Here is a 27339-nt window from a genome sequence, read left to right as displayed (position 1 = left end):
TCATGAGTTGGTCATAATTTCCTGCTTTGTAGTTCACCATGTAACCTGTCTTAACTGGAATATCTATATAATTAGCTACTTCCCAGGAAAGTACAGCATGACTGCCACTAACTGGTGGTAAAATAGTCATATTCTTAACTGAGACCCCTTCTGACGCTATGATCAAATTTAACACTCGTTGACTTTGAGTTCCTTCTTTCACATGCTGCTTGAGACACTTGTCTTCAACAACTTAATAAATTATCCTTCATTCTATAGTCAAAAGAAACTGTAGAATTTTAGCTGAATGCTATGTTCATTATTTTGTATGGTATTTGATGTTGTACCTCATATTTTAATTTAACTCTGAGAGTTAGCGGTTGAGAGAATTTTATTGAGCTTATTTTCAATTTTCATTTCTTAGAATGGCCATATAATTATTTTTGTATTTATTAATACTCTATATATATAGGATAGTTACAGAAATTATTTACTACTAGAATTCTATATGTCAGAACTTAAGACACTGAATTGTATCTATTGTATATATTTTTAGATTTATAGAAAATATTGTATTTTATTTTTTTATATTTGAGCTTCATTCTTTGTAATTCACAACATGTAGATCTCTGAATTCAATGCATTATCATGATGTATGAATTTGAAACATTCTAACTGACAAAAACAAAATTATATATGAATATAGTTAATCATATATATCATATATCTGTCAGTCATGGAGAGTGATTGAAAGTCAGTCACTCTCCATGACTGACTTTCAATATAAAAGGTTGATACAGACAAGGTAGGGTGCAACATCCATCCTCCAGTTGTTTTGTCAACCTTCATAGTGATGTTATAAACACCTTTACCAGCATTATCCAGAAATATTCATTATAAAAAGGCATTATGTTTCCTTACAGAAGTATCACATTTAAGATTGTTGTGTCTACACATAGCGGGGGGAATTTATGGTAAATATACAGCAGGACACATTATGTATCTTGTACAGAATCATTTAAGATAATTATCACATAAATACCAGATAATTTTTTTAATTAATAATTTTTGTTTTCATCTCTGTATCAATTTTGGTGCATTTACACATGTGTTCACTTTTTTCCACTTCTGTTTCTTTTTTTTTTCAGTCTTGATTGTATTCTATCCTAGCACATGCAAACATTATAGATTATGAAAGTGTATAATACAAATACATAGCATGTCTATGTTTAGTAGAAAGGAAAGTGCATGCGTGCATCGCATAGACTGTCTAATGACATCTGCGGTGGTGTGTGAGTAATGTATGCATGGTAAGTAAATTTTTATAACTTGAAATTTTTCATAGCCCTGTCAAGATAATTTGCATGAGTCAGGAACTGTTGGTATATATATATTTTTCTTAAATTTATTTATTTTTCCTTCTTAATGCAATTGTAATGCTAACAACTTTTCATTATACAAATTATGGAAACAACTATCATGTGAAAGTAAAACTTCAGTTTAATATAAACTGAAATAATCACTAAACATTTCAACCCTCACATTAAGGTTATCATCTGGAGTATACACATATATGCAAGGAAACAAGCTACACTACAATCTGCATGGTATGCTAAAGTTACATTAATTTGGTCAACCATTAAAATTACTGATTAGACCTCTGGTGAAAAAAAAAAAAAAAAAAAAAAAACTCTTACTACATCAATGCTAGAGTTTTGTTATTATTATTACCTATTTGGTTACAAGAAATAAATTAAGCTAGAGAGCAACATGCTCCCACATAATTACTTATATAAGTACACATAAAATCTGAGAGGCCTGCTTCACCAAAATTGTTAAATTTAATGTGGAGGGGTAATGAAAGAGGGGAAAATAGTTCCACTGCATAAAGGAGGATCCAAGACTACTGTTACAAATTACCGATCGATCAGCATATCAGGAGTCGTTGTCAAGGTCTTGGAGAAAGTAGTCAAGGGAAAAATACAGGAATGGATTGATGAAAATGAGATACTGTACGGGGGACAGCATGGCTTTGTGAAGGGTAGATCATGCCTCAGTAACTTGCTCAAGTTTTATAAGACAGTGATGGCCGAACTGGATAAGGGCAATGGGTTTACTGTGATACTGCTGGACTTGGCTAAAGCCTTTAACAGGATACAACATGGAATTCTAATCTGTAAAGTGCAACATATGGGAATGGATATAGGGTTGGTGAGATGGATAGGTGGGTGGTTGATGGAGAGATATCAGAGAGTAGTTTATTCAGGAGTAGAGTCCAAAAGACGGCCTGTGACTAGTGGTGTGCCGCAGAGTTCTGTTCTCAGACCGCTGCTGTTTAATTTGTTCATTAATGATATAGGGAAGGATCTAAGAGGAACAGTTCATTTGTTCGCTGATGATGCAAAGTTGGGTAGGGCAATAGTGAATGCAGAAGATGTCAAAATCTTGTGGGAAGATTTGGATAGATTGGAGTTCTGGGCTAAGGAGAATGGATGTCAATTTAATGTGACAAAATGTAAGGTTATGCATTTTGGGGTGAAAAGATTAGCAGCAGTATGCCACATCGGTGGAACTGTACTCCACGAGATTGATGAGGCCAGGGACTTGGGAGTGTTCGTGGATAGGAAGATGAAGTTTAGGGGGCACATTGCAAAAGTGGCTAAATCAGCTCATCAACTCACTTAGTTGTTGAAAAATACTTTGATGAGCAGAGACAAGCAAGTTATTGGTCCTCTGTACTGTGCCTTGATAAGACCTCATCTCGACTACTGTGCCTAGATTTGGTCACCTAGGTTTCTTCTTGATGGGGAGGAAGTGGAGAGGATCCAGTGGCGAGTGACCAAGATGATAGCAGGTCTATGGAATGAACCTTATGAGAATAGGTTGAAGATTTGTGGGTTGCAGAAATTGATTGATAGGCAGAAAAGGTGAGATATGATTGAGACATTCAAATTGTTGAAGGGTTTCTATAGGATTAATTCAGAGGATATTTTTGAGATCAGTACTGGTGGTGGGAGAACTAGGGAACATCTATGATGGAAGCTGGGCAAGAGTGTGTTTAGCAAGGGTGTTAGAGCTGGGTTCTTTACTTTTAGAGTGGTAAATGAGTGGAATAAGCTGCCAGAATTCGTTGTGGGTGCTATAAAGTGAGTGAGTTCAAGGCAAGGTATGATAGATCATTTGCGCACCCAGGGAGGGGGCCCAAGCCCCCCCCCCCCCCAAAGAAAAAGGAAAAAACACTAGAAAAATTTCCAAAAATCTTTTCCTAATTAAAATTCATTTTTTTTTTTTTTTAATTTATGTTATGTCGTGTCTTCTGTTTCTATGCCACTTATGAATTAGCGGTCACATAAGGTGGGAATACCCTATAGCTCTCGTGAATCCTGGCCGCTGTGAACGCAAGGCGAACGAAGTAGTGCCCGGGCGCTACTTCATTTGCCTGATTATGGCAAATGAAGTAGCGCCATAATCAGGTACTACTTCGTTCGCCTGAGCCGAGCCAGAGGAGATCACAGGTATCACGTATTGGCAGTCAATGCAGATGCTCATTTATAGCAGTGCGTATGCAATGCAACTCGTATGTAATGCATAGTGTGTATTCTCAAATCGTCTAATCTAAACCCCCCTCCAAGATTAAATCCTGAGTGCGCCACTGTGATAGATACTGTGAGAATGTCGAATAGTTGTGTGGATATGATGTTTAGGGCCTCCCTCGATAAATCTAAGGACTCCCTGGAGGCGCCCGTAATTATAATAATAATGATAATAATAATGTGTCGTTTGTGTACATTTGTGTTCTTTTTTAAATTTAACATTTTTTGGTGACGCAAGCTGTTCAGATCACTCCCTTAACACCCTACACCAAATTGATTGGAAAAGTACCTGTTCTTTACATCATACAAAAACCTGCTGTGAATGTAAATTTAAAGAAGCCTGTGAAATTTTTTGTGAAATTTCTAGCATTGATGTAGTAAGAGGGTTTTTTTTTCACCAGAGGTCAGGCCAGTAGTTTTAATGGTTGACCAAGTTAATGTAACTTTACCATGTAGATTGTTGTGTAGCTTGTTTCTTTGCATATATGTGTGTATTCCAGATGATGACCCTAATGTGAAGGTCAAAACGTTTAGTGATTATTTTGGTTTATATTAAACTGAAGTTTTATTTTAACATAGGAATTATTTCCATAATTTGTGTAATGAATGCTGATTACTGTATAACCATGAAGGAAAGGACAACATCTTTTGTTCAGAGAGAGACTTTGTTTCATATTCTGCATATAAATATTATTTATAAAGTCTTTTCAGTTATAGATCTCAAATGGGAATGGAAGGATTCTTCTTTCCAGGAAATTTTGTCTCCTTCCCCATATAAAACAGGCAACTGAACTAAACTAAAGAATAAATTCATTGACAGACAGAATAAACCATGAAAATAGGATTAACACCTCTCTTTTAAGATAAAAAAATTAGTTTGATAAAAAATACCTATCTTGTCTCAGCAGACTATCAGGCATGGTGTGATGCTTTAATATAGTTGGAATGGAATGGATATATATATATATATATATATATATATATACTGCATGTTGTCAGCCTTTTTGTTGGATTTGTTGATATGATTTAACAAATGCAAAATATACACTTAGTGGGGAAATTTAGAAGAAGGTAGAGATGAGAGATTTAGGAGTGATGGTATATAAGTTCCGAGATCACATTGAACGAGTGAAATCATCACACTAGATTATGGCAGTGATGCCTAGGATCTTGACATGCAAAAATAGAGGTTATGGTTCCATTGCATAAAGTCTTGATCAGGCCTCATGTAGATTACTGTGCATAGATTTGGCCACCTGGTTTTCATAGTGATGAGGATTTATTAGATAGAGTCACCCAGAGAAGACACACTAAGGTGGTAACTGTGTTTTGAATTTTGGGTATGAAGACAGATTGATGGAATGCAATTTGCAAAGCCTTGTAAAGAGGACAAAGAGAGAAGGTATAATTGAGACATATAAGTTGGTCAAATGTGGAAGAAATTTTCATGCAGTGAAAATGGGGGTAGAATAAGAGGTCATCCCAGGAAACTGTATAAGGAAGATGTGAGCAAGCGAGTGAGGAAAGGTTCTTTTCATGGAGATTTGGTTGATGATTGGAATGCACTACCCAGTGCAGACACATTGAATGAGTTTAAAGCACAATTTGATTATGCTTTTGTGTGACAATGTGTACTTCATCCGATAAATCATCTGGAGGCCTGGTGTTAATCATAATAATTTTTGCACATTCTCCCATATTTTAGTAATATTGATATGTATGAAAGAGAGATTCACTAAAATTTATCTTTAACAGTTAAATTAGTATCCAAAACAAAATAAGTTTCTGTCCAATATGTCAAGAGAAGAGACCTTAGTGCTGTCTCCATTTTTATTTCCTGTATTAACAATCCACTTAAAATACTAGCATTTGAATATGTTAAGTCTATAATCTCTCTCTTTCTCTCTCTCTCTCTCTACCTTCTTCCTCTTATTAATAACATCTTATACTAACAAAATTATTCTGTTTTGATTATTTTCTAGGTTATGCATCGCCATTTGGAATGTACCATGTCTTCTTCTGTCTGGAGTCTATCACTTCTATCTGTTCTTGCTTCTGCTGAAGGAGGTATGTGTGTATATATAATATAAACATTCAAATTTAATAACCTTGTTACAAGCAAAGAGTTGTTGTACTATAGTGACTTTTAAGGGATGATATTCCAACAAACATTTGAAGCAGCCATCCCATTTGTTTAAACTCTTCTTAGAAACTAAATGAACAAGCTCTTGGTGACCATCTGCAGGTCTGATTAAAAAATTGTTGTATAGGATCACTGTTAACTAAAGACTAATCAGTAGGTAACTTATTGTATTATTGTTTTTGTCATATGAGTCCTATCATGCCTTCACATTCTGTACTCTAGCAACTTTCTCGGACATCTATTTTTTTGTTTCTTCTAAACTCTTTCATTTCTTCTGCATTCATCACATTATCTTCCATTTATACACACGTCATTAATTATTCCTTCATTCTTCCTGATATTACTTTTTATTTGCCTCCGAATCAGCTCCCAGATTTCCTCAGTCTCCTTATGAAATCTAAGGAGATGATTCTGAGTATAATCCAGCATGACCTGCCAAAGCTTTATACAGAAGAAGAAGAAAGTATCTTTTCATCACAAAGACTTTCACGAGGAAAGCATATATTATTATTTTGATTCTGGACTTCCATGTAGCCTTGTGACTCCATGGAAGTTCAGAATGAAGGTTGGCCTCATTACATTAGGCCAATCTTAGACAACACAAAGTCTATCATACTGCTTCTTAACTCATTTGCCATCTGTGCATTCACCATCATCTCAAGCAATGAATTCCATGGTCCAACCACCTTCCATGCAAAAAATCAGGGATGGCCTCTTGTCCCTGTTCCTTCTCCTTGTTCTACTATATGAAAAATCTTCCTGGTATCAATCCTATAAATACTCTCAGCAGTTTAAATATCTCAATCATAATATGTCATCCCTTTGTCTTCTGTCCACCAAACTATGTTTTCATGCCCTCACTCTCTCCTCATAAATAACATTGTAAAGTCCTGATATCATTTTTGTTATCCACATCTGTACCCACTCCAAGGATAATTTATCCTCTTCAAATGTCTGGATTATTTTGTACAATTTTATGTAATGGAATCACTCTCTTATCTGTCAAAGTCGTTCTTGGTATTGCAGCAGTCCTCTGGATTACCCTTACAACCTTTACAATATGTCCCCTTAACCTTAAAATTTTTATTAACTATCACCGCAAGATCCCTTACCTCCTCAACTTCTTCTAGTATAAATTCATCAATAGACTTGCAGAAACTGATATCCCCATTCATTTGCTCATCTCTCCATTTTATTTAAACCATCCTGAAGGCTATTAAGCACTATTACATTAGCACTATTACTAATAATTCTTCCATGCTTCGCATCATCTGCAAATAACTGAATATCTCCCTTAAACCCAGTAACAATATCATTGACATAAATATTAAAAATCATAGGTCCCAGTTCTCTGTGGAATCACGCTTATGACCTATCTTTTCTTTGATATCCCCCCCCCCCCAATACACAACTCTGATATCCATCAGATAGCCAATCTAGTAACTAAAGTGTCTAAAAATGACAAACAACAGTTGTTTTTTTAAAGCATAATAATAATAAGTATAATAATCTTTTTATCTCTATTTGTTAGGGTTCTTCATAAACCAAGTAAAGCTATGAGCTATTTTAACCATCTTAACACCCTCCAACATAATATTGTCAGAAATCTTAACCAACATAATATTGTCAGAAATCAAATTGATTATATACTGATAAATAAAAGATTCCACAGTAGTATAAAGAGTGCAAAGACTTATCCTGGAGCAGATATCTCATCAGACCACAATCCCATAGTTGCAGAAATACGTCTTAGATTAAAATCAGCTAAAAAATCACAAAAGAAGAAAAAGAAAATTGATGTAGAAAAACTGAAAGATCCGAACATAAATAAAAACGCCAAGTCACAGCTTAACCTACGATTACAACAGATTAACATAGAAGAAAATAAAAGTGTGGAATCTCTTTGGAATAGCTTAAAGAATGCCATCGTAACAACAAGTATTGAAGAAGTAGGTTATGTGAATAATATAAAACAACAGAAATGGATGACAGATGAGATTCTTTCTCTTATTGATACAAGAAGAATGTATAAAAACAAAGACCTAGCCAGGTATACAGAAACACATAACATCATCAAGAAAAAAATAAAAGAAGCCAAGGAAAATTGGATGAAAAATTTATGTACTGAAATTGAACTGCTTCAGAAACAACATGATAATTTCAATCTGTATAAGAAAATCAACGAAATTTCCGGAAAAACTGAGGAAAAAGCAAATAGTGTCTCTAAGAGACGAAAATGGAAAAATAGTTCTAGAAGAAGAGAATAAAGCACAGATTTGGATAAAATATGTAACAGAACTTTTCAATGATACTAGACAGAAGCCTATAAATATAAAAGATAACATTCAAGGACCAGCAATCATGAAATGCGAAATAGAGAATGCTATACAAACAAGTAAAACAGGAAAAGCCAGTGGACCAGATGGCGTGCAAACAAAATTTTTAAAATTAATAGAACCAGATAACATCAAACTTCTTGAAAAACTATTTAATAAAATATATGAAAGTGATGAATTTCCATCAGATTGGCTCAAATCTACATTTATCACTATCCCAAAGAAACCCAAAGCGAATTCCTGTGGTGACTTCAGACTTATTAGTCTAATGAGCCAAACATTAAAAATATTTTTGAAAGTAATTCAGAATCGCATTTATAGAAAAAGTGAAGAAACTCTAAGTGAAACACAATTCGGCTTTCGGAATGGTTTTGGTACTAGAGAGGCCCTTTTCTGTACCCAAATATTGATACAAAAATGCATAGAAAAACAGAAATCTGTCTTTATGTGTTTCATAGATTTTGAAAAAGCATTCGACAAAGTCAGACACACCAACTTAATAGAAATCCTTCAACAAATAAGGCTAGACGAACAAGACATAAGACTAATAACAAATCTGTATTGGAATCAGTCAGCTACCGTTCAATTAGACAACATTACCACCAGTGATATTAACATCAAAAGAGGAGTGAGACAAGGATGTGTGCTCTCACCACTCCTGTTCAACATATATGCAGAGGTAATCTTTAAAAAAGCATTGGAAGAATGTCCAGAGGGAATCACAATAAATGGAAAAATTGTTAACAACCTACGATATGCAGATGACACCATGCTAATTGCAGATAACATTATGGATCTCCAAAAACTCGTTGACAGAGTATACATAGAAAGCCAAAGAATGGGAATAAATATAAACATCAACAAGACAAAATACATGATCATCAGCAAACATCCAGTCTCATCAATGAAACTGACACTCAATGGGAAAAATATTGATCAAGTGTCAAGATATAAATATCTTGGTTGCTGGCTTAACGAACGGTGGGATCCAGAAATAGATATAAAGACAAGGATTGAAGTTGCACGGCAGTCCTTCATGAAAATGAGAACACTATTCTGCAATAAAGACCTAAACATGGAAGTCAGATGCCGAATGCTGAAATGCTACGTGTGGTCTATTCTGCTCTATGGAGTTGAAACATGGACATTGAAGGCGACAACCATCAAGAAAATCGAAGCCTTTGAGATGTGGCTATACAGAAGAATGCTAAAGATATCATGGACAGAAAAAATTACCAATGAAGATGTCTTAAAATCCATTGGCAAATCTAAACATCTTTTACAAATAATCAAGAAACGAAAAACATCATATCTTGGACACATCATGAGAAACAGCAAATACCAACTTCTACAAACTATTTTGGTAGGAAGAATTGATGGCAAAGGAACTAGAGGAAGAAAAAGAATATCATGGTTTGACAACATCAAGACGTGGACAGGAAAGAGCAGTGCACAACTGCTCAGATTAACACAAGATCGCAGTTTGTTCGCCAAGATGGTCGCTGACCTTCGATAGAAGATAGCACAATAAGAAGAAGAACACCCTCCAACTCATTAGCTTAATCTCCTGGAGTGCAGCAGTGTCATCAGTGTGCTAGTGCTACATAGATGGTAAGCTCTTCAACCAAAATGCTGACATCCATTCTCATTCTCCTTTGACCACATATCAGCAAGATACATCAGCCAAGATTTTAACATTATCATCATTATTGATATTGTTACCAATTTTGCTTAATCAGCAAACAACTAAATATTTTCCCTCAGATAATTTCCTATATCATTAATGTATGAATTAAACAGTAGTGGCATGCTGTAATCACAGGCTTTCTGTTGGGCTAGTCCTGAATAAATCACTATCATCTATAAACCACTATCATCTTAGGAGAAGGGGGACGACATCAGGTAACACTGAACCTAGTGGAGTCTAGAGGGGATAATGCGGGGTATAGAAATAGTGGCATTTTTTTATGCTTTATGCTAATGCCAGGCAAATCCAGAATAAAGGAGAAAAATTGGTGGCACTGATAGCATCAGCCTGACCAAAGATTATTGGGATCACTGAGATATGGTTGACAGAAGAGGATATAATAACAGGAATAGCAGTAGCAGGGTACAGCATTTTTCAGCCGGATAGGAAGGGAAAGCGTGGTGGTGGAGTACCACTTATGATAAGTGACGACTTATGTCCTCTAAGAATGGAGGCTTTGGAAGGTATTGATAATTTCAAAATAATTAGTGATGACACTAATGATTTTCAAAGCATATGGTGTGAGGTAGATATAGGCAAGACAGGATATTTAGTGGGGTGTTGCTACAAACCAAGGAGCACAGAGGGTGGGGACCAGAAGATGTTTAGACAGTTTAGCTTGGCAAGTGCAAAAAGAATGATTATTATGGGAGATTTTAACTGCAGCAGTGCAAATTGGGAAGAGGAAGATACATGTAGAAAAAGGGAATGGAATTTCTAGAATTCTGGAGGAACAAATGTCTTAGGCAACATGTAATAGAGGGAACAAGAGGTTCAAGAGTTTTGGATTTGGTCATAGCATCAGAAGAGTTGATAATAACTGAGATAACATCTCTCCCACCAGTAGGAGAGAGTGACCATGTGGTTTTGACTTGGAAGATGAATAGACATGCAGGAGTATCAAAGAGATGGGAATATATGTGTAGTTATAAGGCAGGTGATTATAATAGTCTTAGAGATCAACTTGGGGAAGTTTCATGGAGGGCGGAATTGGAAGGCCGGGATATCATTAGTGCCTGGGAAATTGTGAAGGAATATTTGTTAGCAGCAATAGTAAGCTGTATTCCACAAGTGAAGACGAGGACACAATTTGGTGTAAAGTGGATGAAAACAATATTAAACAAGAGGCTATGGAGGAGATATAAAGAGACAGGTGAAGAGCAGATGCATGAAGAATATAAGACAGAGGCCAGAAGAGTGAATAGTATGGTAAGGAAAGCAAAACTGGAATATTATTATTATTATTATTATTATTATTATTATTACGGGTATCTCCATGGAGTCAGTAGACTCATCGCGGGAGACCCAAACTAGCAAAACAATATCTGTCATATCTCTTCTTGAATTCATTTACAGATGAAGAGCTCACAACAAAGTCAGGCAATGAATTCCACTCATTCACCACCCTCCAGGCAAAAAACCTTGTTCTGACACCTTTGTTAACCACACTCTTCTTTAATTTCCAGAGATGACCTCTTGTTCTTCCATCACTATCACACAGCTGAAACATTTCCCCTGCATCAATCCTATAAAAATCTTTTAGTAATTTGAATGTTTCTATCATATCCCCTCTTCTTCGCCTATCAGCCAATCTCTGCAATCCACAAGCTCTCAATCTATCAATGTAGGGAGCATTTTTTATATCACTCACCAACTTGGTCACTCTTCTCTGAACCCTCTCCACAGCCTCCTCATCTCCAAGGAATCCAGGTGACCAGACCTGAGCACAGTAATCCAAATGTGGAAGTATCAATGCTTTATAAAGGGGAATAATAACCTCTTTATCTCTGGATGTCAGTGTGTTCCTCAACAACCAAGTAATCCTATGTGCAATCTTGGACACCTTAGCAATGTGTCCTCTGAACTTCATCTCCCTATCTACCAATACCCCTAAGTCCCTAGCCTCATCAATCTCTTGGAGTACCTTTCCATCTATGTAGTACACAGCTGGTAATCTTTTAATCCCAAAATGCAAGACTTTACACTTTTCCATATTGAACTGACATCCATTTTCTTTTGCCCATTTTACCAGCTTATTTAAATCCTCCTGCAAACTTTCAACATCAGCTTGATTTTTTATTGCACTACACAACTTTGCATCATCAGCAAACAACTGAATATCTCCCTTTAAGCCGTTTCCTATATCATTTATATACAAATTAAACAACATTGGCCCAAGCACAGAGCCCTGAGGTACACCACTGGTCACCTGCCTCATTCTGGACTCGGCTCCTCCATACACCACCTTATGGTATCTCTCCCTGAGCCATTCTCCTATCCATATCACCAATTTAATATCCATTCCCATCTGCTCCAATTTGCGTAACAGTGTTCTATGGGGTATCCTGTCAAAAGCCTTAGCAAAATCCAGAAGTACCACTGTGTAGCCAGTTCCTTTGTCCAACTCTGATGTTATTCTATTATGGATAGTTAATAGATTGCTAAGGCAGGATCTACCTTTAACAAAACCATGTTGGCCTCTATAGAGTATCATATCCTGATCCACCCATTCTTGAATTTTGTCTTTAACCAACTTTTCCAATACTTTTACCACTACTCCTGAGATGGTGATTGGTCTGTAATTCAATACTGCAGTTTTAGAGTCACCCTTATGCAAAGGAACCACTTTGCCTAACTTCCACTCCCTAGGGACCATACCAGAGTTCAAACTTAAATTAAATATCCAGGTAAGAGGGGTTGACAATTCATTTGCACATTCACGCAACACCCGAGCTGATATTCCATCTAAGCCTACCGCAGTGTTTGCATTTAAGTTTCGCAATATATTTAATACCTCTGATTCTTTAGCTTCAATTCTCACATTAGGTATTGCTATAGGTATAGAGATATCCTCACTTGGGTGATAGACTTTTGAGAAGTGATCACTCAGTAACTCGACTATTACATCTGATTTTGTCACCTCAATACCATCAGCACCCACTAAGGTTATCCTTCCGAAGTCATTCTTCCTCTTACTTGCCACATAGCGGAAGAACTCTTTGGGATTACCCTTGATCTCTTTGGCTAAGGTCTTCTCATAATCTGATTTAGCTTTTCTTACTATGCTGGTAACCTTCCTAGCTTGAGCCTTGTACTGCTCATGGGTGTCCTGATCGCCCTTCTCCTTGTAAATTCTCCATAACATTTTCTTTTTTTGTAGTTCAAGCTTGATACCACTGCTCATCCATCTAATGCCTGCCTTGTTTGACATCCTGACCATGGGGACACAATCTGATATTGCTTTCCTCAGATACCCACTGATTTTATCCCAAGCACTGCTAACATCTTTCCCTTGCAATATGTTCTGCCATGGGATGGCTGCAAGCTCACTCCGAAGCTTGTTATAATTGCCTAACCTGTAGTTTCGTACATACCCCTTCTTAATAGAAAAATCCACAGATTTTGCAACCTCCCAAGTCAATACCACATGATCGCTTTCACCAACTGGAGGTAACGAGGTCACCTTACTTATGCATATAACCTCTGAACCAATAACCAGGTCCAACACTCTCACACCACGTGTCCCTTCAGTTACGTGCTGTTTCAAGTAATTATCTCGTAGCAGATGTATGAACTCCATTTCCTTTTTGCTACGTGATATTTCCTCCTTCCAATTGATATCACCATAATTAAAATCCCCCATAATAATCACTAAGCCTTCACACATTGCACTAAGTTGCTGATGCATGAATTCAATATCTCCCCCTGTACTCCCTGGCCTATAGCAGCATCCAACTGTATATTTGGTTGCGTTGGTCACTATTTCGCACCAGACTGCCTCAAATGAACTCTCATTCACATGTCTATCATCATGATATACTACTTTCTTTGGGATATGAGAAGAGATTGGCCTTAAGATCCAAAGAAAATCTTAGGGAATTTTTTAGCTATGTGGCCAGTAGGAGGAGAAATGATTTTGGAAGAATGACATTGGGGGATAAAAATGGGAATAGAGTGACTGAAGCAGAGGACATAGTGGAATTGTTCAATGAACACTTTATTGGTGTATTTCATCCTGGAGGAGTAAATTTTAATACCAGAGGGATAGGGTAGGTGTGAGGTTTAGAGGTGCAGGAGGAGGGCATGTTTTAAACACTGAGTACTCTGGATGTCAGTAAAGCTGTGGAACTGGATGGTATTTCACCAAGAGTTTTGAGAGAATGTGCTAAAGAACTGACAGCTCCTTTGACCTCACTTTCCATTGAAAGAGTGGTTATGGGAAAGGTGCCCAGGGAATGGAAGTGAGGTAAAATAGTACCATTGCAAAAGGGTGGTTGCAGACTGGAAGTGTCTAATTATATTCCAGTTTGTGTGTCATCAGTAGTTGTTAAGATCTTGGAGAAATTAGTTAGGGACCGTATACAACATTGGGCAGATGAGGGTAATGTTATCTGTGAGATTCAACATGGATTTGTGAAGGGGTGCTCTTGTTTTAGTAATATGCTAGCCTTTTATAATTAAATTACAAGAGCAGTAGATGAGGAGAAAGGCATCTACTGCCATTTTCTTGGATTTAACAAAGGCATTTGACAGGATTCCACAAGATAAGTTGATATTTAAGTTGCAGCACAGGGTTTGGATGTCAGGTTGATCAACTGGATTCAGGATTGACTGTCCAATAGGTATCAGAGAGTTGTGTATGGTGGGGCAGTTTCAAAGAGGCAGAGGGTTACAAGTGGTGTCACATAAGCCTCAGTACTGGAACCTATATTGTTTAACCTTTATTGCAGGGGATATATGACCTATATTGCAATGGAATATTCAGTTGTTTGCAGATGATGTGAAGCTGGGAAGGGTTATAAGTAATAGTGCAGATGTGGTAGTCTTGCAGGAGGATTTGAATAAGCTAGACAGATGGGCAAATGAATGGGTGTGTTGGTTTAATGCAGCAAAATGTAAGGTCTTGAGGTTTGGGACACATCGATGGGATGCTGCATACTCTATTGGAGGAGCCATACTGGAGGAAGTAGGGGAGACAAGAGATCTGGGATTGATGATTGATAGAAACCTGAAATTCAGGGGGCATATTGCAAAGGTGGTGAAGGTAACACAGAGGATTCCTGCAATAATGAGAAGGACACTGACTGCAGAGATAAAAGAGTTATCATTCTTTGTATAAGACTTCGATCAGAACACACTTAGAGTATTGTTCTCAGATTTGGTCCTCAAGATTTGAAGGGAAAAATTAACTGTGGAAAGGGTATAAAGGCAGATAACAAAGCCAGTTTCAAGACTGTACAATGTTAATTATGAGGATCAACTGAGGGAATGTGGACTGCAGAGTTTGGTGGATAGAAGAAGGAGAGATGATATGATTGAGACTTTTAGACTGTTGAGAGGTGGTTACAGGGTTGACACTGGGGAGTTCTTTTGCTTGGTTGAACAGCAGGATGGAGTGATGACAAGGGGCCATCCCTGGAAGTTACAAAAGAAACTGTGAGCAAGAGGGTGAGAAGTGGTTTCTTTGCATGGAGGGTGGTTGAACCATGGAATGCATTGCCTGATAGAGTGGTGAGAGCTAGAATGGTCAGTGAGTTTAAGGAGTTGTATGATGGACTTTGTGTTTCCTAGGAGGGATCTCCTACGATGATTCTTGATAGACTTGTGTTTTCTAGGAAGGACCTCCTGTGATGAGTCATTTGGAAGCCTAAATAATAATAATCTGTCCATGAGCCACCCTTTTATCCACATCGCCAACGTCATCCGAATTTACTGCAATTTATGCATCAGAATTCCATGTGGTCCTGTCAGAAGCCTTTGCAAAGTCTAGCAGTATAAGTGCATAGCAATTACTTTCATCCAACTCAGTTGTCACTTTATTATAAAAAGTTAGTTACTAAGGCATGACCCACCCTTCACAAAACCATTCTGCCTTCCCCAGTGTAGAATCCTTTTCTTATCTATCCATTTCTGGATTTTTTCCTTAACCAACTTCTCCATTACCTTGACCTCTGTTCCTGAGATGCTATTCATCTGCTAATTTGCAAACTCATTCTTGAAGCCTTTTGGAGTGTTTATTCAGTGGAACTATTCCCCCCCCCTTCTTTCTATCCCTTGGAATCTTGAAAGTTTTCTCAGACTTACAACTGTTATATTTTTAACTCACCTCTAAGATCCTTAAGTTAAACTTGGTTGGAATGCTGTTTTGTACGTAGCTAGATGAGCATTTTTGTTAATATCTATGATATTTTATATAAATTTCTTCAACTGGCTAGCCATCACAAAGTCGTGATGGTTAGCCAATTGAAGAAATCATGAATCTATCTTAATAATTTCTGATTTTTAGAGCAATTATTCCACTGGCTTTATTTAGGTATACGTGCATAAAATAGTAGCTGGGTTGAATATTTCAAATTTTGATATCTGATTTAATGCCACTTTCTTTTATAATGTGATCCTTCCACAATCATTCTTCCTGTTACTTTCTACATGGCAAAACAACTCTTTTAGATTTACTTTGGCCTACTGAGCTAATTTTCTCTCATAATCTGATTTAGTCTTTCTTACCACACTAGTCACCCTTCTTGTCTGAACTTTGTACTGCTCATCAGTATACTGATTACTTTTTTCTTTATATTCCCTCTTTAGTTTTTTTTTTTTTTTTCAGCTCCTGTTTATGTTTCTACTTAACCCTGGTTAATCTTCCTGACCATGAGTATGCAGTCTTATACTGAATGTGATGGGTATAGTGTGTTCAGGAATGACAGAGAGAATAAAATGGGGGGAGGAGTATTGTTGATGATAGCTGATGAGCTCCAGCCAAGGAGAATAGAAGTTGAATTGCAGGATAGAGAAAAGAGCACATTTGAGGCCATTTGGTGTGAGATTGTGGCTAGCAGAACTAAATATACAATTGGGTGCTGCTATAGACCAGGTGATGGAAAAGATGGTGGTGACAGTATGCACAAGCAAATAGAAGAAATGGGTGGAAGGAGGGTGATTATTATGGGAGATTTCAACTATGGTCGCATTGATTGGAGTGAGGAGAGGACACATGGGAGGAAGGAACTGGATTTTATGCGGTTATTAAGGGATAACTATCTGCGACAGCATGTAATGGAAAATACTAGGGGTCAGAGAGTGCTTGACCTAGTAATTACATCTGAGGATTTGGCTGTAACAAATATGACCACATTGCCACCAATCGGTGAGAGTGATCATAGGGTCTTAACTTGGGAGGTGGCTAAAGGTGTAGAATTTTCAATTAAGACAGGGTACATGTGGAATTATCGGGCGGGAAAGTATGACAAGCTTAGGAGTTTGATTGGTTCAGTGCCATGGCATGTACAACTGCAAGGACTAGAAGTTGATAGTGCATGGGAGGTAGTTAAGAAGAGCTTGCATGAAGCAATGGCTGACTGTATACCTAGAGTCCGAATATTAAATCAAGTAGGGGTTAAATGGATGAATAACACCATTAAGCTTGAGTTGCAAAAAAAGAAACAACTATGGAGGGAATTTAAGGAGAAGGGTGACCGGCAGGCAAATGAACGGTATAAAGCGCAGGCCAGAAGGGTGACGAGTGTGGTAAGAAAAGCAAAAAAGGATTACGAAAGAACATTTGCCATGCAGGCTAAAGAGAATCCTAAACAGTTTTTTAGATATGTAGCAAGTAAAAGGAAAAATGTACATGGCAGATTGATTTTAAAGAATGCCGATGGTAGGGAGGTAACTGAATCAGTTGAGATAGTTGAGTTACTGAGTGAGCACTTTGCAAAAGTATATCATCAAGGTGGTGACATTGCAGAAACGAATAAACCAGTAGATTATACGGGAATTGTGGTTAATGAAGTGGAGGTGAGTAGTCTATTGCATAACCTCAATGTCAATACATCTGTGGGATTGGATGGTATACCAGCTCGTGTTGTACAAGAAGCAGCTAAAGAATTGTCAGTACCCTTGACCATTTTGTTTAATTTGAGTCTCGGGTCTGGGTTAGTCCCGAGCGGGGTGGAAAGAGGGGAAAATAGTTCCACTGCATAAAGGTGGTTCCAAGACTGCTGTTGTAAATTACCGACCGATTAGCATATCAGGAATCATTGTAAAGGTCTTAGAGAAAATAGTCAAAAGGAAAATACAAGATTGGATTGAAGAAAATGGGATACTGTATCGGGGACAGCATGGTTTTGTGAAGGGTAGGTCATGCCTCAGTAACTTGCTCACGTATTATAACACAGTGACGGCTGAACTGGATAAGGGTAATGATTCTACTGGACCTTGCCAAGGCCTTTGACAGGATTCCACATGGAATTCTAATCAGTAAATTGCAGCATATGGGAATGGACATAGGGCTGGTGAGATGGATAGGAGGGTGGTTGACGGAGAGATATCAGAGAGTGGTTTACTCAGGAGTAGAGTCCACAAGACGGCCTGTGACTAGTGGTGTGCCACAAGGATCTGTTCTTGGACCAATGCTGTTTAATTTGTTCATAAATGATATAGGAAATGATCTGAGAGGAACAGTTCATTTGTTTGCGGATGATGCGAAGTTGGGTAGGGCAATAGTGAATGCAGATGATGTCAAAATTTTGCAGGATGATTTGGATAGATTGGAGGTCTGGGCTAAGGAGAATGGATGTCAGTTTAATGTGGCAAAATGTAAGGTTATGCATTTTGGGGTGAAAAGATTGGAGGCAGTTTACTGCATTGGTGGAACCCTGCTCCAGGAAATTGATGAGGCACGAGATTTAGGAGTGTTGGTGGATAGGGAATTGAAATTTAGGGGACACATTGCAAAAGTGACCAAAACAGCTCATCAAATCACTTGGTTGCTGAAGAATACGTTGACAAGCAGGTTATTGTTCCTCTCTATCGAGCCTTGATAAGACCCCATCTAGACTACTGTGCTCAGATTTGGTCACCTAGGTTTCTTCTTGATGGGGAGGATGTGGAGAGGATCCAGAGGCGAGTGACCAAGATGATAGCAGGTCTGTGGAATGAACCGTATGAGAACAGGTTGAGGATTTGTGGGTTGCAAAAATTGGTTGATAGGCGGAGGAGGGGAGATATGATTGAGACATTCAAATTACTGAAGGGTTTCTATAAAATTAATTCAGAAGATATTTTTGAGAACAGGGCTGGTTGTGGGAGGACTAGGGGACATCCATGGAAACTGGGCAAAAGTTTGGTTAGTAAAGGTGTTAGAGCTGGGTTCTTTACTTTTAGAGTAGTGAATGAGTGGAATGCGCTCCCTGAGTCTGTAGTGGATGCTGTGACAGTGAATGAGTTTAAGGCGAGGTATGATAGATACTGTATGAATGTCAGATAGTTGTGATGAATATGATTTGGGGCCTCCCTCGATGAGTCTAATGACTCCCTGGAGTTACCCGTAATAATAGTAATAATAATAGTAATACTGCTTCTCTCAAACAATCCCTGTCCACTTACTGCATGCTTCTGACATTCTTTCCTTGGCCATGGCTCTGCTCCAAGCTGCCTTCTAATTGTTTCATAATCACCAGTTATGTAGTCCCACATAAATCTTTTCTTGAGTGAGAATCGGACATGTTTAGAAACCTCTCAAAACAAGACTGCATTATTACATTTTCAAATATGAGGCACATCTACAATTGTTATGAATACATCTTCTGATGCTATTACCAATCCATCACTTTCAAATTGATATTATGAATGTATAAGGTAATTATCCCATTGTAACTATTCAAATTCCATTTTCATCTTGCCATGTGTCCTTTCCTTCCTTCAGTGTATGTATCCATTGTTGAAGTCCACCCCATAATAATTGCTTGGTCTGTACTTGTTCTAATCTGCTGATGCATCACATTCACATCTTTTTTGTTGATCCCCTTTTCTACAGCAGTAACCAAAAATATATTTTCTCTTGTTGGCATCTATCTCATATCAGATAGCCTCAAATGAACCATTTCCCTCAGATCTAAAATCCTCCACTACTTCTGTTTTTGTTGGTTATTATTTGGTTTTCAATAGTAATACTCATTTTACTTCTACTTCTGTCTTATTCTCTCTATCCACTGTGAAAATACAGTACCTCCTACATTCTATTCCTGTAACTATATCATTTTTCTATTTTTACTTATTGACCTGACAGTTGGATAAGAAATGAAGCAGCGAATAAAAGGCTGAGGACCAGAAGTTCTGAGAAAAATTAGAGTTGTAAGTAGATGATATTATCAGCAGAACCATATTAAAATGGTGGTATCAGAAAATAAATTGACATGATTAACATTAAAAAGTTGTAGAAAGTAATCTGAAATTTTCACTCTTAAACAGAATAAGAGATGAAACATTAGCATAAGTAACAGGAAAAGACCCATAGGAAGACCAAGATGTAGGTGGTTTGGAAGTGGCCAAAATATATACAGTTTGGTTACACCATAATACTGTTGGAGTTTTTGAAGGCATTTAACAGAATGTTAAATAGAGTTCTATTGTGTTCATTGATATTTAATTTATATGTTAATAATACAAGAAATGAATGGAGGGGGGGAATGTTGAGTTCTTGAAATTTATAGAAAATGTGGTAGAATAGTAGTTGATAAAGATGATATAGGGATGCTGTTAGATAATTTTAATAGATGTGGACAAAGGATAATGGTTATCATTTCAATGTATCAAAGTGTCAAGTTATGCACTTTGGTATCAAAAGATTACAAGATGTATATTACACTGATGGGACTGGACTGCAAGATATAGACAGAGCTAGGACTTTTGAGGATGATGGTGGACAGAGATTTGAGTTTCATAGGACATATTCCAAAAGTTGGCAAACTAGCTAAAAAAAAAAAAAAACTCAAATGATCACTTAGATGTTGAAAAGTACATTGACAAATAGAGATAAGGAGGTTATTATTTCTCTTTATAAAGTCTTTGGTACATTGACCCTAACTACTGTGCACAGATTTGCCAGATTTCTTAGTGATGTAGAAGTGTTATAAAGCATCCAGAAGAAGTGAGAGTAGGTTGTGGATTACAAAATTTAGTCAATAGCTAGAAATTAGGGGGATATATTAGAAGTTACTTAAATGTATTTTAAAGAGAACATGTTGAAGAAATTTTCCAGTACAGGACAGTTTAGATGAGAACCAGAAGTCATCCTTGAAAGTTGTGCAAGATCAACAAGAGCAAGAGAACAACGTTTTTTATTTTTATTTTTTATTTGGAGAGTGGGAAATGAATGGAATGAATTACAAGAAGTGGTTGAATCAGTCAATGAGGATTCAACCTTGGTATCTTCCTAGGTCTGGTTTCCACTGATGAGACCTTATTAAATCAAAACTGGTCTGGATAGTGATCCCTTCCCTTAATGCATAGTGATATGCACATCCAAAAGGAAGCATGCTCTGTATCATGGGATACTAAGGCATTTTATTTAAAATCAACAGTGTTACAATATACAGGTAGTCTAGTCTTGAAGATACTTTCCATGAAAACTTTGTTTACTTATACTTCAGTAAGGATTAAAACAAGAATATAATTTGTTGTCAAGTATAATATATTTTTATAGATTTGTTAATTTTATCTGTTTTTCATCCAAGTATTTAGTTAATTTGGTTTTTCTGTAGTATGGGTTTCAAAATAAGCTGATGATTTTATATTTTATTCTTTATACTTAATGTTAACTTACAATTAATCATATTTCAGAATGGAGTAATGCAGTGTATAGTGATTTTGCTGCCCTTTTAGCAACATGTACTGATGTGGAAAGTGCAGACATACCATGCATTATACAAGTTAGTTTTTATGCAATGGCTTCTAGACATAATATGTTATATAGTTCTCTGTTTATATTATATTATATATGTATACCTCATGTTTTGTATTATTATTTTGTTGGCTCAACACTATGTAAACAATTAATTGTTTGTAGAATTTGAGCTATATATACATAATATGAAAGGAATTATGCATAAAAAAAAAGAGAGGGGGGAAATAAGATGTCATCCCTGTAAGTTCCGTGTGTGTGAGTTTTTATTATTATTGTTTCTTTGTTTTTTTCTTGATGTGAAAAGTAGCAGGTGAAGGAATGAGTTAAATGTTACCAGTGTGTATTGTGAATAATGCAGATGAATAAACCAATATGATAGGTATGTTCTGTTAAGTGACAGTCCTTTCAGTGAGTCTCTTGACTCAATAGAGATCTGTTAATGATAATAATATTTAATAGTGCATTAAAAGCAAGCATATTCAGAACAAAGAGTAAGAAGGGAACTGACAATGAGACTATGATTGTCATGGAGAATAGTGCAAACATTTAAATAATCAACAGCAGCAGAGATTGCTACAAATGAACCTTGAAATTTAGGAATAATTAAGTTCCTTTAATAATTAAATAATTGAAAGTAAGGAATAATTAACATAATCTTTATTCCCAGCAGGTGGTGAGCATATGATGACCATAGTAGTATGAGTAGCAGCAACATAAATTAATTTTATATTTATTGTATGATAATATTGTGTAAATTTTAGATTAAGTGTTACTTTGTGATATTTGTGATTGTAATGGGGCATTTGGTTACATTTTTAGATAGTATTATTTTAAATTATTATTATTATTATTATTCGTGACACCTCCAAGGAGTCCGAAGACTCATCGCGGGAGGACACCTACAACTGTCTCAACCACTACACTGAACCTCTACTACGAATCATCTCCATCAATGCCATCTACCGCCCACCTCCACCACTACCACAACTAGTATTTTTGTCTGTAAATTGCGTGTGTTCTGAAGGGCCGATTTGTCTGTATGCAGGATGAAAAACCCGAGTTTCCGGGAGAAAAAACCCTGCTACCTCCGTATGAGTTCGGCTAACTCACCTTCGATTGAAATCGTCCAGATAAAGATTTCTCCTGTCGCGACGAGAATCGAACTTAGGCCTATTCCAATCGAAGGGCACAGTGTGCCGTTGTTCTTCCAATTGTGCTACGGAGGCGCTAATTGTCTGTCTGTCTAAATTGTCTGTCTGTCTAAATTGTCTGTTTTATTAAATTAAACTGTTTTTTATTTAATCAGAGTAGGGAACATGGTGTCATAAGTGAAATGGATGTTGAGGAAGATTCTGTGAATGTTATTAAATGTGTGAAATGATGGCAAAGAAAATAGTGTGATTGGCAATAAGAAAGCATGCAAGAATGATAGTGGAAAACAGAGTGCAATTAATGAAAAACAGAGTGAAGTTAATATAAGATGATGAGTAGGGCTGATGGCAAAAAATCATGTACAACTGAAGGAAAGATAGCAAGAGTGCACAATAGTGAAAAAATGAATCAAGATTTGAAAGCTGATTTGGTGATGATGAGGCAAAATTTGAAGCAGATGTGGAGTGAAATGAAGAAAATTATAGATATGTATGGAAGAATGAAAAAGGCAGAAATGAATGATGTTGGCATGAAAGAGGTAACAAAGGACTCATAAGGGGTGTTGTATCAGGATTATTAGAGGTGTGGTAAATGAGAAGATACACAAGGTTTGTTTTCCAGGAAGTAAAATTAATACAGTGATTGAGGCATTGGATATGAGGAGTAAAAAAGTTAGTAACATGAATAGGAATAAATTACTTGACTGGGAATAAGGAGAATGTAAGGCTGAATATCAGGAGGTTGTTGATAAGAATAAAAGATAATAATGTGATAGGAAAGGTAGTTAGTGTGCTGCCTAGGTATGACAATGATATGCTTAGATAGAGAGCAAATATTATTTATGACATGTTAGTGGAATGATGTGAATGATATGTTGCAGTTTGTGAATGGGTGGGATGAGTTTCAAAGATGAATGGAACTGTGTAAGAGTGATAGACTGCATTTGAATGTTTTGGAATGAGTCATATGGAGAGGATGCTGATGTAAGAGAAAATAATGAGTTCATAGAATGGATCTGAGCACTTAAGAAGTGATGTGGAAGAACTGAAGACTAATGAAGCAGGGACTGAAGGAGTACTAATGAGTGGAGAAGTGAGTAGCATGTGGAGAACTCCTGTTCAAGACAGACAAGGAAATGGGGGAGAGGGGGTATAGGGTGGATGTGGAGACACAGCATGCAAAAGTTGATGCTGGAAGAGGAAGCAAATAAACAAACCAGCAGTGGGTTTAGAGAGGATTCTGGGAAGGCATGTGAGAAGTCACATCTAATAAGTGGTATCAGTGATCAATGGCAATATAGACTGTGATGACAAGATAGCATTTGGAAGTAAAGAAATGAATTCCTTGTTATGGATCCAGAACTGAACTGTTATGTTTGTATATGAATGATAAAAGTATCAAAAATGAGGAGAATGAAATTGTTAAATCAATTAAGTTCATTACACGCATGGATAGGCTTATGTGTTCGTCAGACATGTTGTAATAGGTTTCACGGTATAAAATAGGTTTCACTTTCATCCGTTCACCTAAGGACAAATGCTCCTTTATCACATCCAGGTATCTATGAAGTGCCCTGTTCTTGCCATCAAGCCTATTATGGACAGACAGGAAGAAATGTGGACATCCGCCTCAGTGAACACAAAAAATATATCTGACAATTTCGCTATGGTAAGTCGGGTCTGGCAGACCATGCTTTGGATACCCCTGCACACAGGATCAATTGGAAAGAAACAAAAGTAATGCATAGAAGCTTCTACAAGTCAGAGAGGTTGTTCCTGGAATCAACAGAAGCCTTGAAACATACTCCAAACCTTAACAAGTATGGCTGTATAAATCTACCAAAGATTTGGGAGACAGTCATCCTAAGACCAAATTAATATTTATTATTTTTATCATTTGGACTACTATTTCAAAACTTTGAATTTTTTTTTTTTTTTTTTTTTTTTTTTTTTTAACCTAGATGGCACCATATTAGGACTTTAGTCTTGTGTTGCATGCTGCAATCACTTATACTGTCCCCACTGTTACACCGGATTGTGGTTGTCTTGCCCTTGTAACAAACTTTGTGTTGTGTGCTCTGAAGATGCTGGATATAATACCAGTGAAATATTAGCTTTTAAGTTAATAAATAGTTATTTTCTTAACCATCTGTGTTCTTTTTATACCGTGAAACCTATTACAACAGTTAAGTTCATTGATCCCAAAATTTCTTGGATAAGGATGATATCTTGACAAGAATAGAGATAAAAGGGTATGTTGTTTTTTTTGTTAAGATAGAAAATTTAAAAAAGGATGGAATGAGATTAATCATAGAAAAGGAGTTGTACCCATGCAAGGGAGAAATAGTAGCAGGGTTGAGGCAGTATAGTGTGAGATGGAGGTGAATAGAATGAAATACTTAGTTAGATGCTGCTATAGACCTGATAATGCAGAGGATAATAATCATGAAATATATATACAAAATAGCCAAGAAAACAAGAAAAGGGTAACCTTTATTACTTTTGATTATGGCAATATAGACTGTGATGACAAGATAGCATTTGGAAGTAAAGAAATGAATTTCCCGAGTAATTGAAGAACAACTATCTCAGGTAGTATGTAATGGAGGACATTTGAGGATCAATGGTCTTCATATTTCATCATAGGATGTCATTATAAATGAGCTGTCAAATCTCCTTCTGGTTGTTGAGAGTGACCAAGAAGTGATTAAAGGAAAGAATATGTGTGCCACTACAAGGCTAGGGATTATGAAAAGCTCAGGAGACAGCTTGCAGTTGTATCATGGAATGAGGAATTGAGTAGAAAGGATATCAATGCTGATGGAAGTTTTTCACTTGGCTATGCTACCAATTATATATTTGGTTTAATCCTTTATCCAAGTGTAAGCAAACAAAGTTTGCATCTGAAGGTGCAAACTTTGTTTGCTTACACTTGGATAAAGGATTAAACCAAATATATAATTGGTAGCATAGTCAAGTGAAAAAACTTCCATCAACTATCTCTAATCCAGAGAATTTTAATAATAAGGTGTTGACACCTTTTGACAACTGGTATATGGTGATATGACTTCTGCATTACTTCTACATTCAATCCAATACTCTTGGAGGGTAATGGATGACAATGCTGTAGCCAATGAAGTTCTAACTGAGGCTCGGCTATTGCTGTTACCCTCCTGCCATGATCAGAGCTTTAATTGCTCATAAGACCCTATCCCTACACTGTCCTCTACAGATAACGGGGAAGATGAAAAGCATTCTTGCTTCGCCCCTTTAAGCCAGTCCTTATAAGGATAAGGACCTTAGTATCACCGCCTCTGGGTCTGGCTCCCACTGATGAGACCTCAATAAAGGTTGAAACTGGTCTGGGTAGTGGCCCTTCCCTTAATGCATAGCATTATACATGTCTGCAAGGAGATGTGCTTTGCATTATGAGAGATACTAAGGCAAGTGATCAGAACTTACTCCACCTTAACCACGAGTTGCCCCAGTCCTGAAAATACTTGAGGCGCAAACTTTGTTTGTTTACAACTGGGTAAAGGATTAAACCAAATATATAATTGATATCAATGCTGCTTGGATGCTATTCAAGAACTATCTAGCAGAAGCAACATCTAATGTATTCCAAGAGTCAGAAGGTTAAATAAGTTTTGTGTGGAATGGATGAATCATCATCATAATGCTAAATATGCATATAGACTTTATATGTTCTGGCCTCAGTTTTAATCTAACAGCCTCTGAGATCTACCCAGCCTTGTCGTCTAAGTTGGTTTATATTTTAATAATTGTTTAGGACAGTGGTTCCTAACCTTTGTGAGACTGCGGCCTGGTAAATTCTTTTTTTATAAGATGAGGGCCCAGTCCCAACAAATTTACTCATAAATACCTTTCCAATTTTTTTTAAAGTTCATACATTAAACTTACATAAGTATTGATAATTAATTATGGCATAATCATAAAGAGTATTAGTACACTTATGTATACAGTGCGGCATGTTGACAAATATAAAATTACATTTAAATTAGTTATCAATCACTGGACAAATGAAATCTTGTAGGATATTGCAGTTTCCTCAGGCCAACATCATTAAATTAATTTGTGAGGATTTTCATTGGCATATCCCATTCTGATCACCAAAAATTTATAATATTATAAGTACTTACGAGTGAATGCAGACTTTTTTCTCCTGTGTGCTGGTAGTTTTCTCCTCCTTTTGTACATCCTGGAGTTCGCTCTGTAGGCTTGAGGTGGATGAATCACTATTTGTTGCATCACAAACACCTTCAATACGAGATTTCTTAACACCAAAATTAAACAAAGTCCTTTGTCTCTTATTCATATTAAAATTTAAATTTATAGGCCTATTACTTTTAAAAAATCATGGCACTCTGGTTTCTAAACAAACACTCACACACTGCAGAACTTGTGAAGAAAGTATTCAGTATTACTAAATTTGAGAACCATATACAGACTACCTTGATCTTCAATTTCAGTGGAAATATTTTCTTTATACTTCCTTGCTGATTGGTCACTAACATTTGCAACACAGATGTTATTTCATTCAGTTTTGAGAACAGAGGATATGCCGCCCATTGTTGTAATCGGCTTGCAGGCAATTTTTATGACCGGTCATAAACAGTGGCATTCCCTTTCCTGAATGTTGAAAGATTTTGATGTGTGAAAATTGATAATAATTCATGAATACTT

At 36.7% G+C, this 27339-nt stretch overlaps 1 protein-coding gene across 7 annotated transcripts in view; it reads left to right on the top strand.

The window, feature by feature from the left end:
- The window catches only part of LOC150100549 (uncharacterized), an 844187-nt gene that overhangs the window by 545866 nt on the left and 270982 nt on the right, over positions 1-27339 (top strand). For all 7 annotated transcript variants that reach the window (XR_016549159.1, XM_090401348.1, XM_090401347.1 and 4 more), the window contains 2 exons: positions 5555-5639; positions 21421-21509. Coding sequence is in view for 6 of the 7 variants with exons in the window: in XM_090401348.1 (XP_090257474.1) it covers positions 5555-5639; positions 21421-21509 (174 nt within the window). In the remaining variant the exon portion in view is untranslated. The remainder of the gene's footprint in view (positions 1-5554; positions 5640-21420; positions 21510-27339) is intronic.

The sequence above is a fragment of the Typopeltis vanoorti genome, chromosome 12 (genome assembly GCF_054136105.1).
Source record: "Typopeltis vanoorti isolate ZY-2024b chromosome 12, IOZ_Tvanoo_1.0, whole genome shotgun sequence".
NCBI classification, from domain to species: domain Eukaryota; kingdom Metazoa; phylum Arthropoda; class Arachnida; order Uropygi; family Thelyphonidae; genus Typopeltis; species Typopeltis vanoorti.
The sequence above is the reverse complement of the archived record's forward strand: the minus strand, read 5'-3'. Positions and strand labels throughout refer to the sequence as shown.